This window comes from Hyla sarda, chromosome 8 (assembly GCF_029499605.1).
Source record: "Hyla sarda isolate aHylSar1 chromosome 8, aHylSar1.hap1, whole genome shotgun sequence".
Taxonomy (NCBI): domain Eukaryota; kingdom Metazoa; phylum Chordata; class Amphibia; order Anura; family Hylidae; genus Hyla; species Hyla sarda.
Window position 1 is genome coordinate 206,749,439 of NC_079196.1, and position 19,500 is coordinate 206,768,938.

At 42.8% G+C, this 19,500-nt stretch overlaps 1 protein-coding gene across 1 annotated transcript; it reads left to right on the forward strand.

Moving 5' to 3' along the window:
- TRAP1 (TNF receptor associated protein 1) lies at window positions 1-18,986 on the forward strand (the record flags this gene model as incomplete). The annotated part of the gene is given in 18 exon segments (XM_056536038.1): window positions 1-55; window positions 3,095-3,265; window positions 3,838-3,920; window positions 4,511-4,651; window positions 4,866-4,937; window positions 5,042-5,202; window positions 6,853-6,962; window positions 8,042-8,115; window positions 8,199-8,354; window positions 10,932-11,052; window positions 11,378-11,447; window positions 12,463-12,610; window positions 12,918-13,103; window positions 13,188-13,326; window positions 15,716-15,801; window positions 15,894-16,039; window positions 17,443-17,515; window positions 18,570-18,986. Coding segments are annotated over 18 exon segments (2,094 nt in total), but the record flags the coding sequence as incomplete, so codon positions are not given.
- Window positions 18,987-19,500: the final 514 nt, after the last annotated feature.

Here is a 19,500-nt window from a genome sequence, read left to right on the forward strand (position 1 = left end):
CTGAGATCCTGGAGCGGCTCCGGGGCCACCGTCGTGTCAGGGAGGGGCCTGAGCGGTAAGTATGACGTCACTCTGACATCATTGCTCACTTATTGTTGAATTATTCTTTTTTTTTCTTTCCCGGGTGCCTGTCATACCCACGTGGTGTCAGTGTCCTCTAATGTCCTATCCGGTTATACCGGGGATGTAACCCTCTCGGGGCTGCTGTCCTTGACCTTGTCATAAACCTACTGTGTAGTCTGATGTAGAAGGGTCACAGGGGGGACTGCAAGGACAGGGCTTCAGCTGTGAGGGTCACATGACCTTAGAGACACATGGTTTTGAATCACCCAACTTTATTGTTCACTAATGATGATACACAGCTGGATGAATACTGTAGACCCTCTAGATCAGTGTTTCCCAACCAGTGTGCCTCCATCTATTGCAAAACTACAACTCCCAGCATGCCCGGACAGCCGAAGGCTGTCCGGGCATGCTGGGAGTTGTAGTTTGGCACCACACTAAGAAACACTGTTCTATAAGGTAGTGCAAAATTTCAATGCTATCCGAATATGATGGGAGTTGTAGTTGGGCCACTTAGAATAGTTTCTCTCTAGCGCGGTATCGTCAATGTCATAGAGGACGCGGAGACCTGTATTGTGGGGCATAGGAGGATGACCGCAGACAGCATGGGATGTGCTCTGTAAACATTGCGCCACCCGCTGACTCCGGACACGACGGGATCAAAAGTGTTACCACATAGTATCTGGCACACGGCCTCCTGCTCTGTCACGTGGTGCGGCGAGGTTCACACTGCGCATTTCACCTACAGGACAGGGATGCTCCTGACAGACACAGTAAACAACAACTCATCGGGATCTGTTAGGAAGATGGAGATCGTAACAGTGTGCGCCTAGTCAGGATCTATAGCCTGGATGCTGTAATACAACAGACCTAGGACAGGGGTTATCTCCTATCTACTAACTTCTTATGAATCTTGGAGCCAGCAAAAAAAAGCAGGATGCCGCACGTCACGAAATGTTACGTCATATGATCACTCATTAGTGTCCCCTCATCTCTCCCTGTGTCATTCATTAGTGTCTCCTCATCTCTCCCTGTGTCACAATCATTAGTGTCCCCTCATCTCTCCCTGTGTCATTCATTAGTGTCTCCTCATCTCTCCCTGTGTCACAGTCATTAGTGTCCCCTCATATCTTCCTGTGTCACAATCATTCGCGTCCCCTTGTCTCTCTCTTTGTCACAGTCATTAATGTCTCCTCATCTCTCCCTGTGTCACAGTAATTAGTGCCCCCTCATATCTTCCTGTGTCACAATCATTAGTGTCCCCTCATCTCTCCCTATGTCACAGTCATTAGTGTCCCCTTATCGCTCCCTATGTCACAGTCATTAGTGTCCCCTCATCTCTCCCTGTGTCACAGTCATTAGTGTCCCCCTCATCTCTCCCTATGTCACAATCATTAGTGTCCCCCTCATCTCTCCCTATGTCACAATCATTAGTGTCCCCTCATCTCTCCCTATGTCACAGTCATTAGTGTCCCCTCATCTCTCCCTATGTCACAGTCATTAGTGTCCCCTCATCTCTCCCTGTGTCACAGTCATTAGTGTCCCCCTCATCTCTCCCTATGTCACAGTCATTAGTGTCCCCCTCATCGCTCCCTATGTCACAGTCATAAGTGTCCCCTCATCTCTCCCTATGTCACAATCATTAGTATCTCTCCCTGTGTCACAATCATTAGTGTCCCCCTCATCTCTCCCTATGTCAGTCATTAGTGTCCCCTCATCTCTCCCTATGTCAGTCATTAGTGTCCCCTCATCTCTCCCTATGTCAGTCATTAGTGTCCCCTCATCTCTCCCTATGTCAGTCATTAGTGTCCCCCTCATCTCTCCCTATGTCACAATCATTAGTATCTCTTCCTGTGTCACAATCATTAGTGTCCCCCTCATCTCTCCCTATGTCAGTCATTAGTGTCCCCTCATCTCTCCCTATGTCAGTCATTAGTGTCCCCCTCATCTCTCCCCTGTGTCACAGTCATTAGTCTCTCCTCATCTCTCCCCTGTGTCACAGTCATTAGTGTCCCCTCATCTCTCCCTGTGTCACAGTCATTAGTGTCCCCTCATCTCTCCCTGTGTCACAGTCATTAGTGTCCCCGCATCTCTCCCCTGTGTCACAGTTGTCTGTATCAAATCATCTTTCCCCTGTTTGTCAAAGTCTTAAAGGGGTACTCCGCCCCTAGACATCTTATTCACCCGGCGTTCGTTTAGGCCAACATGCCCCCTCCTAAAGGGTTGCATCGAGGGGGCGTGGCCATAACATCACAATGCCCGCTCCAAGCATTCAAAACAAAATGTTCTAAACGCTGGGGAAGTGGGGTATCCCTTTTAAGTGTCCCCTCATCTTTTGAAAGAAAAAAAAAACAAAACAACAAAAGACCTGTTTTGTTCCGTTTCCGTGCTGATTCCCCCCCTTTCTGCCTCCACTGTTCAGTAGTGGATCGGTACTCCGGGGTGATATGACGCTGTTGATTTGCTGCGGCGGTCACCTTACGTCTGCTGCTCGTATAATGCCACAGCGCTGACTGCAGGCCATCACTCCATTCACTTAGTGGACAAGGGACCTCCGTTACCGGGATCGGTGGGGGTTTGACCACTGTGATAAGATATAATCTTGAAAAATGTATAACCATGTTATTAATTGGCACCTGCGCACCCTTTGTTTACTCGATCATTGTTTTGCAACAAGGGTTCCTCTAGCTGTTGCAAAACTACAACTCCCAGCATGCGCTGTCCGGGCATGCTGGGAGTTGTAGGTTTGCAACAGCTGGAGGCACACTGGTTGGGAAACACTGCTCTAGCTTGTGGGGCCTAGTGATGGGAGGTTCAGTGATCATCCCAGTATGGTATATCCATTGAATGTGCCAATACATACACATATCTATATATATATATATATATATATATATATATATATATATATATATATATATATATATATATATATAAAACTTTGGTTGTGTCTGATTACTGAAGCTTTTCCCTCAAATATCTAGATGTCTGTATACTGATACTAAAGGACACTACATATATTTTTTTTCAGGTTGCATCACCAGGTACCAGCCTTCTCCCTGGCATTCAGTGCCTACCTCCAGGAAGAGCCTGTCCACACTGAGCAGCATAACCTACCGCAGATACACTACACAAACTGCCGAGAGCAAGGAGGAGGAGCCTGCGCCGCACACCATCATCTCCGATACTGAGAACGTACAAGGTGAGTGATCAGCAGGGTGTGCTGGGGACAGCTGCAGTCGCCGGTAATCAGTCCCGGAGCAAACACGCTCCGGGGACTGATTACAAACGGGGTGCTGCGTGCATGATCCCGGGGGTCCCCAGCGGCGGGACTCTCGCGATTTGGATAGGGGATAAGATGTTTAAGCACCGGAGAACCGCTTTAAGCCAAAAATATTGAGTATGTTAATTATTTTGACGTAATCAGGATTCCGGAATTTCTGCAGTATGAACGGGTCAAAGGAAATCCCATTAAAGGGGTTTTACACTATAACAAAAACACAGCTGATTTCTTCCAGAAACAGCGCCACTCTTGACCTCAGTTTTTGTGCGGTATTGCAGCTCAGTTCCATTGAAGTGAATGGCGTAGAGTTGTAATAACCGCACACAACCTGAGGACCAGAGTGGCATTGTTTTCGAAAGAAAGCAGCAATGCCTTTCTAACCTTGGCACTATAAAAGTTAGTACCATGCAGCTGAATTTCTCAGTGGGCATATAGGGCCTTGATACTGGATTGAAGTAATTTTTAAACAGCGTCTGTAAATGTTTTTGCAGGTGTCGCCTCTAAGCATGAGTTTCAAGCCGAAACCAAGAAGCTCCTGGATATTGTCGCCCGCTCTTTATACTCTGAAAAGGAGGTGGGTGGTTTACTTTTTACTTTTTTTTTTTTTTTTTTTTTTCCCTCTATTAAAACTTAATTGATCAGGTGACAATGTACATTTTGTTTCTATTCAAACTTTATTGATCTTCAGATTGGTGACAAATGTACATTCTTCAAAGAAGCAAGCGAGAGTTGATGGATGATATTTTCTGTGTCTAGCTACCATTTTAATTATAATATTAGGACCTTTGCTTGTAGATAACCTTGGTCTATTCTACACTGTATTAGGTTGGGTTACCCTTAAAGGGGTACTCCGCTCCTAGACATCTTATCCCCTATCCAAAGGAGAAGATGTCTGATTGTGGGGGCCACTGGGGACCCCAGCGATCTCCCTGCTGCACCCGGTGTAGGTTTAGAGCGTCTGGTTCAGCGCCGAGGCTCGTTACGTCACGGGCGCACCCCACTCGTGGCATCCTCCCATAGACTTGCATTGAGGGGGCACGGCCGTGACGTCACTAGCCTCCGCCCCGCATCGCCAGTCATCCAGCAGAGAGCGAAGTTCCCAGGGGAGAATCAGAGTACCCCTTTAACTTGGGTTATGTCTGATGCCATATATTCCTTCACCAGGTATTTATCCGCGAATTGATCTCAAACGGTAGCGATGCCCTGGAGAAGCTGCGTCACAAGCTCCTGTCCCAGGGGAGCGCCTTACCTGAGATGGAGATCCACCTGCATACCGATCCCGAGAAGGGCACGCTCACCATCCAGGTAACATGGGCACAGTAATGCCTTTTAACCTATCCAGGGGAAAGACTTTTATCATAAGTATTCAGAAGGCTGTCCGGGCATGCTGGGATTTGTAGTTGTGCAACAGCTGGAGGCACGCCGGTGGGGAAACACTGCAATAAATGAATGTTTTGCGATGTGCAGTGGTGACCCTGCAGAATGACAGGTGACCCTGTCTGTGATGTCATTCCTATAGGACACCGGAGTGGGAATGACACAGGAGGAACTGATCTCCAACCTGGGAACCATCGCACGTTCTGGATCCAAGGTAATACAGTATACTATGTTGCTTTTTTATTTATTTTGGCATCATGCTTTTTATTTATTTATTTTTTTTCTGGTCTATTTCTCCATGTGTTTTTGTTGGTTTAGGCATTTCTTGAAGCCCTGCAGAACCAGACTGATAGCTCCGGAAAGATTATAGGTCAATTCGGTGTCGGCTTCTACTCCGCCTTCATGGTCGCTGACAAAGTTGTTGTGTACTCTCAGGCCTCAGAGCCTGGAAGCCCTGGATATTGCTGGACATCTGATGGGTAAGTACAGAAAGAAGGTTTGTTTTTTTTTTTTGTTTTTTTCTTCTTCAGACATGTGTCAAATGTATATTTAAAAAAAAAATAAAAAAAGTTGAGGGATTAAATTTCATGTTTCTAGATACTAATTTAATTTAAAGGGGTACTCCGGTGAAAACCTTTTTTCTTTTAAATCAACTGGTGGCAGAAAGTTAAACATATTTGTAAATTACTTCTATTAAAAAATCTTAATCCTTCCAGTACTTATTAGCTGCTGACTGCTACAGAGGAAATTCCTTTCTTTTTGGAACACTGATGACATCACGAGCACAGTGCTCTCTGCTGACATCTCTGTCCATTTTAGCAACCATGTATAGCAGATGGATGCTAAGGGCAGCATGGTGGCTCAGTGGTTAGCACTGCTGCCTTGCAGTGCTGGGGACTTGGGTTCAAATCCCATTAAGGACAACAATAAATAAAGCATTATTATTATTATAATAACGTCAGCAGAGAGAACTGTGCTCGTGATGTCATCAGAGAGCATTCCAAAAAGAAAAGAATTTCCTCTGTAGTATTCAGCAGATAAGTACAGGAAGGATTAAGATTTTTTTAATAGAAGTAATTTACAAATATGTTTAAAGTGTAGCTCCCACCAAGTAATATATAATATAATCTGTCCCTACCTATTAGTAATCTAGCCCTAACCCCCTACCTGGCTTTAAAAAAAATTAAATCGCTTTAATAGAGCAGATTTAGTGCTTCTAAATCTGCTCTATAAAGCAGGGCAGGAAGCAGCGCGTCCCAGCAAGCGCAACGTCACTGATGCCTTGCTGGGCGCTTGCTTCCGCCCTCAGATCGTCTATGCAGCGCTTCTGTCGGGAGCGCGCATAGATGATCTGCCAATAGCACGGCAGGCAGCTCCGGGGTCTCCTCCTCCCTGTTTACCTGTGCATGTGCTATCCAGGGAGGAGGAGTAGAGGAGCATCGCCGGCCTGCCGTGCACGATAATACTGCCGAGACCCGGGACCGATTACAATAATGGTAGCTATTCTAAATAACTTACCCATCCGGAGGATCAGCGCAGCAATGAGTGCGAGCGCTGCCTCCGGACAGGGTAACGGGGGCGGGCGGGGCTGCGCGCGAGGCCAGTGGAGCTGGCCAATGCGCGTAGCCCCAGTTATCAGTGTGCTTGCTCTCGCCTGTTTGATTGACAGGCGGGAGCGAGCACAGCAGTGCCTGGATTTCGACTCATTGCCAGGCTGAAATGAGTCGAAATCCAGTAGTGACGTCACTGCTGAATGCATTCGGCCACTAGGAGGGCGACCCCTAGTGGCCGAATTTAAAAGTGATTTTAAACTTGTTTAAAATCACTTTTTTTAATTAAAGTATATTAGAGATATGTTGTAGTACTTAAGTACTACAACATATCAATTTTTTTACTTCATGACAGTGCCCATTTAACTTTCTGCCACCAGTTGATTTAAAAGAAAAAAGGTTTTCACCGGAGTACCTCTTTAACACAGTCCAATGTTTGGGACTGTCCTCATGTATTACCTGCTGCTTACGTAGCGCCAGCATGTTCCATAGCATTGTACAGTTCTTTATATTACCTGTTCTAACTGTATGTGGCTTGGTATTTATGGTCATATTTTTATGATTTACTTCCTTGCTTAGGTCTGGTGTCTTCGAATTGGCAGAGGCGAGTGGGGTGAGGGCAGGGACAAAAGTAATCATCCATCTTAAGGACGACTGTAAGGAGTTTGCCAGTGAGGACAGAGTGAGAGGTAAGTCCCCCCCCCCCCCCCAATCATACACCCTCAGGTGGCAGTAGGGGTGCAAACCAGAGATTACTGAACCCCTGCTGACCTGTATATTAGTATATATGCCTTCATGTCTAATATTAAGGATGTATTCACATATATACAGTATCCTGCACATATTTGATGCACAGGGTTTGAAATCTGCAGCTTTAAATCCTGTGCATCCAGTAAGCACAGGATACTGTACATGTGAATAGACCCTAAAGGAGGATTCCAGACACAGCACCACACCTGTCCTCAGATTGTGTGTGGTATTGCAGCTCAGTAAGGCTAACTTCTCACCTTGATTTGTACCTCCTGATATGTCTGGAAACATCAAAATGACATGCCGGCTTCCTACTGAATATTTCCCCATTGGTTGACTTCACCCGTTCTAAATTTACCCTACAGAGCAAGTTACCATCGTCTGCCCCTGGCCATGTAAATGTAGAGAAAATAATTTTCTTGCCTAAATTAATATATTTTCTTCAGCATAGCGCAGTGATTGTCCCGCGCTTCTCAGAGAGAAAACTTGTATAAACAGAAAACGAGATGAGGTTGCATATGAATCCTCAAATCACATTCCGCAAAGATCCAGAACAAGAATAGTCGCCATGAAAAGAACGACAGTAGACAGACAGGAACTCACAATAGTACAAACGGCTCCCTTACAAACTGTTGGGGCCTAACCTATAAGTCCGCACCCAGGGATCCCAGACCATATGAAACTTATGCATGTAATAGATACCCCTCTTAACGCTTGTCATGGATATCCCTCTCTAAACGAACAATAAGTGTAACCCTAGCAAATCAGCTACGGTTGGGGGACTCCTTTCTTGTTTGGTACAGTAATAGTCAGTTTAAACCCCGATGGCTCTGTCCCACACCCTATAAGGCCCAGCAGACAGGGCTCCAGTGAAACCACTATCCCATACACAGGGGATAACCCCCTTTAATAAAAAATCATATTAGATTCATTCATTTTGAATCGGAGATGATCTGCTGCCACTGTTATGTTCAACATGTGCATCTACTTTGAATCTTTTTTTTTTTTGATGTTTCAGAGGTGGTGACGAAATACAGCAACTTTGTCAGCTTCCCTGTGTACCTGAATGGCAAGAGGATTAATACTCTTCAGGTAGGAGATGACCCCTCCGCCCCCCGAATCTTCACAATTCCTCTTCACTCGTCTGATTTTCTTTGTGTTCTGTCTCTTTTCAGGCTCTCTGGATGATGGATCCCAAAGAGATCGGAGACTGGCAGCATGAGGAGTTCTACCGATTTATTGCCCAAGCTTATGATAAACCCCGCTACACGCTCCACTACAAGGCAGACGCTCCTCTGAATATTAGGAGCATCTTCTATGTGCCTGAGATGGTACGCTCTGGTTATACACTGTGTAGAAGGCCTCTTTCCTAATATGACGACACGTGATTCTTATTGTCACTGGTCATGAATGCACCGCTCAGCCATATCATTCAAACAGGTGCAGAGAATGACTTCATCTTGGGACAATGGTTTCTTTGAGGGTGAGATATATTAGACAGCAAGTGACCAGTCAGTTCCTGACAGGAGCCAAATTGTGATGGCTAAATGGCTGGGTTAGGGTGGGTTCACACTACGTTTTCTCCCATACGGGAGCGCATACGGCAGGGGGGAGCTAAAATCTCGCGCTCCCGTATGTCACCGTATGCGCTCCCGTATGTCATTCATTTCAATGAGCCGACCGGAGTGAAACGTCCGGTCGGCTCATTTTTGCGCCGTATGCGCTTTTACAACCGGACCTAAAACCGTGGTTGACCACAGTTTTAGGTCCGGTTGTAAAAGTGCATACGGCGCAAAAATGAGCCGACCGGACCGAACGTTTCACTCCGGCCGGCTCATTGAAATGAATGACATACAGGAGCGCGAGATTTTAGCTCCCCCCTGCCGTATGCGCTCCCGTATGGGAGAAAACGTAGTGTGAACCCAGCCTTAGAGATGACCTCAGAACGGCCAGTCTTGTGAGGGGGTTCCTGGTATGTAGTGAAATGGATCAGAACCGTACTCTGTATCAGAGGAGTATCTGCCCCCTTCCTAATTAGTGGAAAGAGATGCAGGAAAAAAAAACGGAATGATAGCGCAATCCACTCAGATGTTCGTTTAAATAATAATAATTTTCTTTATTAAAGCCAAATCGCAACGCGTTTTGAGGCTTACACATGCCTCTTCCTCAGGTAAAAACAGGCTTACATACGTGTAGAGTTAAAGTGTCTGTTTATAAGGATTTTCTTGGCGCCAAAAATCGTGAGGTCACGTCCCCTGGGGGCGGGGCTACGGACCTGATGTCACTTTAATGTTAGATGACTAAACACATATTTAAAATCGCGAGGGCCACGGACCTGACGTCAGTTTAATGTTAGATGACTAAACACGCATTTAAAATTGTGAGGCCACGCCCCCTGTGGGGCGTGGTTATGGACCTGACGTCAGTTTAATGACTAAACACTCATTTAAAATAAACTTTAAATAGCATAATGAAGTCCAGTGGTTTTGGCATGCAGATAGAACAGTATGAAAACAGGTTTTCTTAGTGACAATAAACACATGGGGTTTTTCTCCTTGTAATGTGCTCCTGTGTTGAGGAGCCGGTCCTGTTAGTTTGCTGGGTACCGGGATGAGAAGCGCTAGCTGGCGCTCCTGCGTATGTGCCAACTGTGAAAAATACTAATGATGACGACGGGGGGGGGGGGGGGGTCGGGAGTGGGAGTGGGACAACCTGCAACAGTTTGTATAATGAATAAATGAATTAACTGAAAATATATATATTAAAAAAATAAATAAATAAAAAGAAATATATATATATATATACATATACACACACATTTAATTTAAAAAGATTTAGGGATCAGGATCAGTGCATGCATGAGGGAAGGAAATCACTCCAACGCAAAACAGTTCAGAAAATGATACTTAATATATTTAAAACAGTTATAAGGGTTTTTATAGTCTGTAACATGTCATGAACCTTGTGCCTTGTCCTTGTGGTTGGTTTCTTCCAACTGTAGGCGTTCCTCACCCAACACAGGGGTCTTATCATCTTGGGTGTAGTCTCTCCGGAAGCGCCATCTTAAACACATTATTTCAAACACAATGGGGGGGGGGGGGGGGCGAGTTAGTGAGCGCTCATTTTAGCAAGCATAGACATTTAAGCTTATCCATTACAGTAAGGAAAACTGGTGAGCGGCAACAAGGTCATAGGCACCCTAAGCTGATTTGAGCGGGGGGCATAGTGAGGGCTAGCCCCTCTGGTCCGATCCCAAAGAAAAGCTGATATAAGGTTTCTGTTGTCTGATAGTAAGGTGTCCGATCAGTTTGTTGTGTAGCCTCAAACTAGTCAGAGGGCCTATGCTGACCCCATCCACTGCTAAAACTGCGTCAGTACTTGGCCATAGAGCAATAGAAGAAGGCGGCCTGGTCTGCTGAATCGCATTTTCTTTTAAATCATGTGGACTGCCAAATGCATGCATGTGCATCATCTGGGGAAGAGATGGCACCAAGATGCACTATGGGAAGATGACAAGCTGGTGGAGGGCAGTGTGATGCTCTGGGCCAGTGTTTCCCAACCAGGGTGCCTCCAGCTGTTGCAAAACTACAACTCCCAGCATGCCCGGACAGCCAAAGGCTGTCCGGGCATGCTGGGAGTTGTAGTTTTGCAACAGCTGGAGGCACCCTGGTTGGGGAAACTCTGCTCTGGGCAATCCTGGCATCATGTAGATGTTACTGTGACACCTACCAATACATTGTACAGACCAAAGTCCACCTCTTCATGGCAGCCGCATCACCTAATAGCAGTGCCCTCTATCAGCACGTTAATGCCCCCCGGCCACACTACAAACATAGGATTATATCTGATAGGTGTAGAATATTAGTGTTGTGTTTGGTATAACTAATGCACTGTATTCTTCTATGCAGAAACCTTCTATGTTTGACGTAAGCCGGGAGCTGGGGTCCAGCGTGGCACTTTACAGCCGCAAAGTCCTTATCCAGACCAAAGCCACGGACATCCTGCCCAAGTGGCTGCGCTTCCTACGAGGTGAGCCCCTCATACATGTAATCCTTAGTGGATGTCTTGCTGCAGGGATTGCATACTATCACTAGCTAATGCAGTGTTTTCCAACTAGTGTGCCTCCAGCTGTTACAAAACTACAACTCTAAGCATGCCCAGAGAGCCGAAGGCTGTCTGGACATGCTGGGAGTTGTTTTGCAACAGCTGGAGGCACACTGTTTGGGAAAAAGTGCACGTTTGTGTTAATAGTGCATGTTAATGCTGTTTTAACCTTATGCCCATCATGTACATGTAGCTCTATGTAAGCATTGGACACTATAGGTATTTATTTCTTTTTATGTTCTCTCTAAAGGGGTTGTGGACAGTGAGGATATCCCCCTGAATCTTAGCCGAGAACTTCTACAGGAGAGTGCTCTGTTAAGGTGAGAAGGGCGATACAGTATCATACACAAGTTTTAGTAACCGTCATATAGAAGCCATGTATAATATCGTTGGGAAGGACAATGTACAACACTTGTGAAGTGAAGCTAAGAAATCTTCATGGGTTAAAGTCCATTCTTTGAAATGCTTGTAATTGCTTTCTAACCTGCGTCTGTCCTTTATACAGGGCATTAGATAGATAAATTGAGGGTGGTTGTTGTTATTATTGATGGTTGTTAGTATTAATAATAATAAAACAAATATATATATATATATATATATACTTATACTTATTATATATATTTTATTTATTAATATATATCATTATTTATATTAATAAAAAATAAATAAATATATTAATAAAAATATATATTATTAATATATATTTTATTTATTAATATAATATTATTTAAAAAAATAATCATATAATATAATAAAAAATATATATATTTTATTATATTATTAATATATTTTTTATTTATTAATAATATATATATATATATATATATATATATAATATTTATATTAATACAAAATATAATATAATAAAAAATATATTTTTCATTATATTATATTATATTATATTATATATATATATACTAATATAATAAAAAAAAAATATTTATATATATATATAGGCTGTAGCACTCCAGTAAGATGAAAAGTGAATGTGGCTTTATTCCAATTCAAACATCAAGGCAACGTTTCAGCTGCACACAGGCAGCCTTTATCGCTTTATCGCTTGATAAAGGCTGCCTGCGTGCAGCTGAAACGTTGCCTTGATGTTTGAATTGGAATAAAGCCACATTCACTTTTCATCTTACTGGAGTGCTACAGTCTTCTCCTTTCTACATTGTGAAGTGTCTCCCGTGACCTGGTATTCCGGCCGTGTGCACCCACCCTCTACTTTTATCTCGCAGAGTGCTGCTCCTTATCCCTTGTGTATATGTATGTATATATATATATATATATATATATATATATATAATTTTTTTTTTTAAATGCACTCTTTAACAGGAAGCTAAGAGATGTGCTGCAAAGACGACTCATCAAATTCTTCCTCGATCAAAACAAGAAGGATCCTGCGAAGTACAACAAGTTCTTTGAGGACTATGGGCTTTTTATCCGAGAAGGAATTGTGACCACCCAAGAGCAGGATGTTAAGGTGGGGGGGGGGGGGGGACAACAGGCGAACTGCAACGTGCAATCTAGCAATTGCAATGATCTCACAGTCCTCTTGTGAATAATCTGGACACATCTTAGTGAGCAAGCCAGATAAACATGTTCTATATAGGAATTTATACCTTCTTTTAAACCAGTGGACCTCCAGCTGTTGCAAAACTACAACTCCCAGCATGCCCGGAGTTGAAGTTTTGCAATGGCTGGAGGCACGTTGGTTGGAAAACACTGCTGTTAACATTTAGTTTGTAGGAATATGGCTTTGATATATGACTTGTTCGTGACGTTTTCAGGAGGACATAGGCAAACTGCTGCGTTTTGAGTCTTCGGCCCTGCCTGCCGGAGAACAGACCAGCCTTTCAGATTACTCCAGCCGCTTGCAAGCAGGATCGCGCAACATCTACTACTTGTGTGCACCCAACCGGCACCTCGCAGAACATAGCCCTTACTACGAAGCCATGAAACAGAAGCAGACAGAGGTGCTCCTCACGTCCCCCCTATAATGTGTATTCTTCTTCACCCCCTTGGCCTGCACTGAGTGACCTTTCTCTCATTCTGACCAGGTGCTCTTCTGCTACGAGCAGTTCGATGAGCTCACCCTGCTGCACCTACGGGAGTTTGACAAGAAGAAGCTCATCTCGGTGGAGACGGATATTGTGGTCGACCATTACAAGGAGGACAAATTTGAGGACAGTCGTCAAGGTACCCATCACTTTTTATCTTGTGTTTTGTTGAATGAGGTGATGACTCTGGACTGTAAGGCCATGTCCACGTGGCCGAAAAATGGCGGAATGTCCGCCTGGAAAATACGGGCAGAGATTCTGTACATTTGAATGTTCCAGCGGGTGCTAGGAGCGTTCAGAAATGCGCCGTCTCGTAGACGCCAATGCATTTCTGAGCGGAGTTCGCAGAAACAATAGATATGTTTATTCTGTCTGCAAACACCAGAATCTGAGTTTTTGCAGCAGATGTTGCTGTCGTGGGAATTCTGCCGTATGCACAGTGCAGCAGAATTTCTGAGCCAAATGAATTCCACTGTGTAAACATAGCCTAAGGCCTATGCACGCTGTGGAAAGAAACATAGAATGGGTTGGTAGATAAGAGCCATTGGGCCCATTTAGTCTGCCCAATATTTCTGAATACTTATGCATCGTCCTTCTCCCTACCTTACATAAAGGATAGCTTTATACCTATCTCTATCTTATATAAAGGATAGTCTTATACCTATCCCTATCTTATATGAAGGATAGCCTTATACCCATCTCTATCTTATATGATGGATAACCTTATGTCTATCTCTCTTATATGCATTATACCTATCTCTATCTTATATGATGGATAGCCTTATACCTATCTCTATCTTATATGAAGGATAGTCTTATACCTATCCCTATCTTATATGAAGGATAACCTTATGTCTATCTCTCTTATATGCATTATGCCTATCTCTATCTTATATGAAGGATAGCCTTATGTCTATCTCTCTTATATGCCTTATCCCTATCCCTATCTTATATGAAGGATAGCCTTATGTCTATCTCTCTTATATGCATTATGCCTATCCCTATCTTATATGAAGGATATCCTTATGTCTATCTCTCTTATATGCCTTATCCCTATCTTATATGAAGGATAGCCTTATGTCTATCTCTATCTTATATGCCTTATGTCTATCCCTATCTTATATGAAGGATAGCCTTATGTCTATCCCTATCTTATATGAAGGATAGCCTTATGCCTATCTCTATCTTATATGAAGGATATCCTTATGTCTATCTCTCTTATATGCCTTATCCCTATCCCTATCTTATATGAAGGATAGCCTTATGTCTATCTCTATCTTATATGCCTTATGCCTATCCCTATCTTATATGAAGGATAGCCTTATGTCTATCCCTATCTTATATGAAGGATAGCCTTATGTATATCCCTATCTTATATGAAGGATAGCCTTATGCCTATCTCTCTTATATGAAGGATATCCTTATGTCTATCTCTATCTTATATGAAGGATAGCCTTATGTCTATCTCTATCTTATATGCCTTATGCCTATCCCCCATCTTATATTAAGGATAGCCTTATGTCTATCTCTCTTATATGCCTTATGCCTATCCCTATCTTATATGAAGGATAGCCTTATACCTATCCCTATCTTATATGAAGGATAGCCTTATACCTATCCCTATCTTATATGAAGGATAGCCTTATGTCTATCTCTATCTTATATGAAGGATAGCCTTATGTCTATCTCTATCTTATATGCCTTATGCCTATCCCTATCTTATATGAAGGATAGCCTTATGTCTATCCCTATCTTATATGAAGGATAGCCTTATGTCTATCCCTATCTTATATGAAGGATAGCCTTATGCCTATCTCTCTTATATGAAGGATATCCTTATGTCTATCTCTATCTTATATGAAGGATAGCCTTATGCCTATCCCTATCTTATATGCCTTATGCCTATCCCCTATCTTATATTAAGGATAGCCTTATGTCTATCTCTCTTATATGCCTTATACCTATCCCTATCTTATATGAAGGATAGCCTTATGTCTACCTCTATCTTATAAGAAGGCTAGCCTTATGCTTATCCCATGCTTAAACTCCTTCACTGTATTTGCAGCGACCACTTCTGCAGGAAGGCTATTCCATGCATCCACTACTCTCTCAGTAAAGTAATACTTCCTGATATTACTGCAGAAACCTTTGCCCCTCTAATATAACACTATGTCCTCTTGTGGGAGTTTTTCTTCTATTAAATCTCCTCTCCTCCTTTACCGTGTTGATTCCCTTTATGTATATATAAGTCTCTATCATATCCCCTCTGTCTCGTCTTTCTTCTATACATGTTTATGTCCTTTATCCTTTCCTGATAAGTTTTATCCTTCAACCCATGTATCTCGATGGGATTTTGCTGCTCAGTGCCCACTACAGAAGTTCCGTACTTTAGCTTTGTACGTGGATCCGGATTCTACCGAGAGAATAAACATGTTCGTTCATTTGGAGGAGTCAGCCTGAAAAGCCAATGATTTCTGTGAGGATATTCGGTAGTCTGCCCTTACCCTTTGTATTACTTGTCCTTTTAGCTTCTGATAAACTGTCGGAGAAGGAGTCTGAAGATCTGCTAGCCTGGATGAGGAATGGCTTGGGGAGTCGAGTGACCAATATCAAGGTAGATGCAAACTCCTCATTTGGAATAGCGGTAAGGACTTTTACGTCTGGTTTGTAACAGGTTATTTTGTTTTCCCGTTTTCTTTTATGTAGGTTACACCACGTCTAGACACCCACCCGGCCATGATCACTGTGTTAGAGATGGGGGCCGCCAGACATTTTCTGCGCACACAGCAGCTTGCTAAAACTAATGAAGAACGAGCTCAGCTCCTACAGCCCACCCTGGAGATCAATACTGGGTGAGTATCTCTGGTCATATGACTTATCGGTCTCACCAATCTGACCTGTCCTTGGAGTTCAGACATCCATTGGGGAGGACCTGGTAATGCTCACTTGGTGACACTTCTGCCCATGGTGCCTCTTTGCCTTCTGGCTGTAGCTATGGCATTGCCATATTAATGTTTATAGTGTCGTTGTGAGTGATTTTTATTTTATTATATTTTTTTTTGCCTCCGGATATTCCATAGTTTTTAAATTGCAATCTGCCAACATTTTTATACAGATTTATAAATGACTTCTATATAAAAATCTCAATTCTTCCAGTACTTAACAGCTGCTGTATGCTCCAGAGGAAGTTCTTTCCTGTCTGACCACAGTGCTCTCTGCTGACACCTCTGTCTGTGTCAGAATCTATCCAGAATATGAGCAAATTCCCATAGCAAACCTCTCCTGCTCTGGACAGAGGTGGCAGCAGAGAGCACTGTGTTTGATTGGAAAGAACTACATGACTTCCTCTGGAGCATACAGCAACTGATTAGTAGTGGAAGGATTAAGATTTATACATAGAAGTAATTTACAAATCTGTAACTTTCTGGCACCAGTTGATTTGGGGGGGAATTTGTTTTTCTACAAAGTAAAGTACAATCTCGGAATCAATTGGATAAGTAATAAGCATCCCAAAGCTATTACCAGATTTTTAAAAATGGAGTTCATTCATTAAGGCCAAAACTGGCCCAGTCTTAAGGGGTTAAATGATGAAATGTTGCAGTAGTATCTATGCAGAGCAGTGTTTCCCAACCAGGGTTCCTCCAGCTGTTGCAAAACTACAACTCTCAGCATGCTGGGAGTTTTAGTTTTGCAACAGCTGGAGGCACTCTGGTTGGGAAACACTGGTTTAGAGTGATCTTGCATAGACCTCCAGTGACAATATCTATCTGGACCTCCATCACTGTCTAGTTTATAGGGGTATGAATCAATCAACTGGCGCCAGAAAGTTACAGATTTGTAAATCACTTCTATTAAAAAAAATCTTAATCCTTCCAATAATTATCAGCTGCTGAAGTTGTTGTTTTCTGTCTGGCCAGGTGCTCTCTGCTGACATCTCTGCTTGTCTTGGGAACTGCACAGAGTAGAAGAGGTTTGCTATGGGGGATTTGCTTCTACTCTGGACAGGTGTCATCAGAGAGCACTTAGAAAAGAACAACTCAACTTCAGCAGCTAAAAAGTATTGAAAGGATTAAGATTTTTTTTAATAGAAGTAATTTTCAAATCTGTTTAACTTTCTGGAGCCAGTTGATTATTTATATATATATATATATATATATAATATATTGTATATCTCAATCAATCAAATAAAAAAATTTTTTTCCTGGATAACCCCTTTAAGATCTGGATACAACATTGTGATTTTACCATATTTCAGGCATCCGCTTATAAAGAAGCTCGGACAATTGAAGGACACAGACCAAGACCTGGCCAAACTACTTCTAGATCAGGTGAGTGACTGGCCAAGGTAGAGCCATAGTTGAATAATATACAGTATAGACAGCGAATTCCTTGAACTTTCATTTAGTATAGGTTATAATTCTATGCACATTTTTTTTTTTTTTTTTTTTTAAGTATTTATTTATAACTTTTTCTGGAACAAACAGAAAAATACAATCACATACAGCTCGAGCACAGGCTCCCCAACCTCCACCAATAACTTATGAAAATTCAAAGTAACATGGCACCTCTGAAATAGACCCTTGAGGAGATCCTCGCCCGGACTGACATCAAAACAATAGACGTAAACACAGACAGAACACACACGCCCGGAGTAACCCTCCACTTCCCAAGACAAATTAGGGTCAATCATACTACCCAGGAGAGCTGACCCGTTCTGGGGGCACCACCGACTCGCCTATCATTAGTCAGGGCATCCAGACCTTTCAAATTTCTTGGGGCATCTGCGACTAATGTACAATGTCCTATACAATGATACATATTTATTAACCAAATTGAGCCACCGCATGATGAGGGGAGGGGAAGTATTCTTCCAGGCCATTATCAGAACCTTCCGTGCGCACAACAATGGAAACCGAACGAATGCCTATGGGAGCCCGAGGGCAGATCATTGATATAACCCAACAGGCAAACAGGGGAGAACACACATTTTATATATTTTATAATATCATTGCATAAGTAACAATACCCTTAGGGCTCATTTACACAGGCAGATTTTATTGCGAGATAACGGCATGTTTTCCTCCCGCAAGTTTTAATTGGGGCGGTGTGAATGTCCCCTAATGGTGTCCTTTGGCTGTCCAGGCATGCTGGGAGTTGTAGTTATGCAGCAGCTGGAGGCACCCTGGTTGGAAAACACTGTATTAGCTGTCAGGGCAGCCAAACGCCTGTTGTTTAGCAGGAGTAAGCAATACTAATGTCTCAGGCACTGCCTGTACAATGCTATCACCGGCGGTAGCACTACCCCTGGCACATTATGGCTACCTGTTTTAGTACTGCATTGACCGAACGCTTTTCCTAAAATTTCTATATAATCCCACACAGATCTATGAGAATGCAATGATCGCAGCCGGACTCAATGATGACCCCAGACCCATGGTAGGACGTCTAAATGAGCTGTTGACTAAAGCTCTGGAGAAGCATTGATCACGTCCATCCTTTCTTCATAATCGTCCTTGTACAAGACCTGCTCCGGGTACTGCTGGAGCTCCATCCTGGATGCCACAAAGCATTTTGGGAATCTAGACATGTAGCATCAGTTTGACACGGCCAACATGTTTCCTATGGAAAGAGAGACTGAATGGATATAGACTGGTTGCTTCTATTTATTGGACAAGCACTGCAAGTCAGCCCAAGGATTCCCCAGAATATACAGTGTACGGTCACAGATCAGCAGAACCTTTGTTGTATATGTTACAGATATAACTAAGAAATATTAAAGAGATCACAAGTTTGTAGAAAGACTTGTTTTATTGAATTTCTATACTTCTACACAATCGCACTTCAGCCATATTCCTGTACATTAAAAAGCTGCAATACAGGGTACATGCTTTTTTACATAACTGTTTATTTGTTGTTTTCAAATTAAAAAAAAAACAGAGCAAAAACAAAGAAAAAGAACAAAGAAAAACAATATAAAAGATATAAAAGGAACAATGATTAGTGTAAAGTATTACTGACAAGAAGTTCACAAATCTGATACCATCCAAAAACAAGTATACAGAGTTACAATTTAGAGCTAGCAGTATATAGCAATTTCCTAACTAACGTTTTGAAGTATGGTCAAGTTTGCAAAATAACTTCAATAAACCACATTTCAAACAAGCCTAATATGGAAAAAGTTTAAGAGGTATAAATAACAAACATTAACCAGTATCCTCTGCCGTATCCCTTCCGGACCTGCGCTGCATCCCATTCATTTGAAGGAGCTGGCCTGAGTAAGATTGTGACTTCGGTCGGCTCATTTTTGTAATGT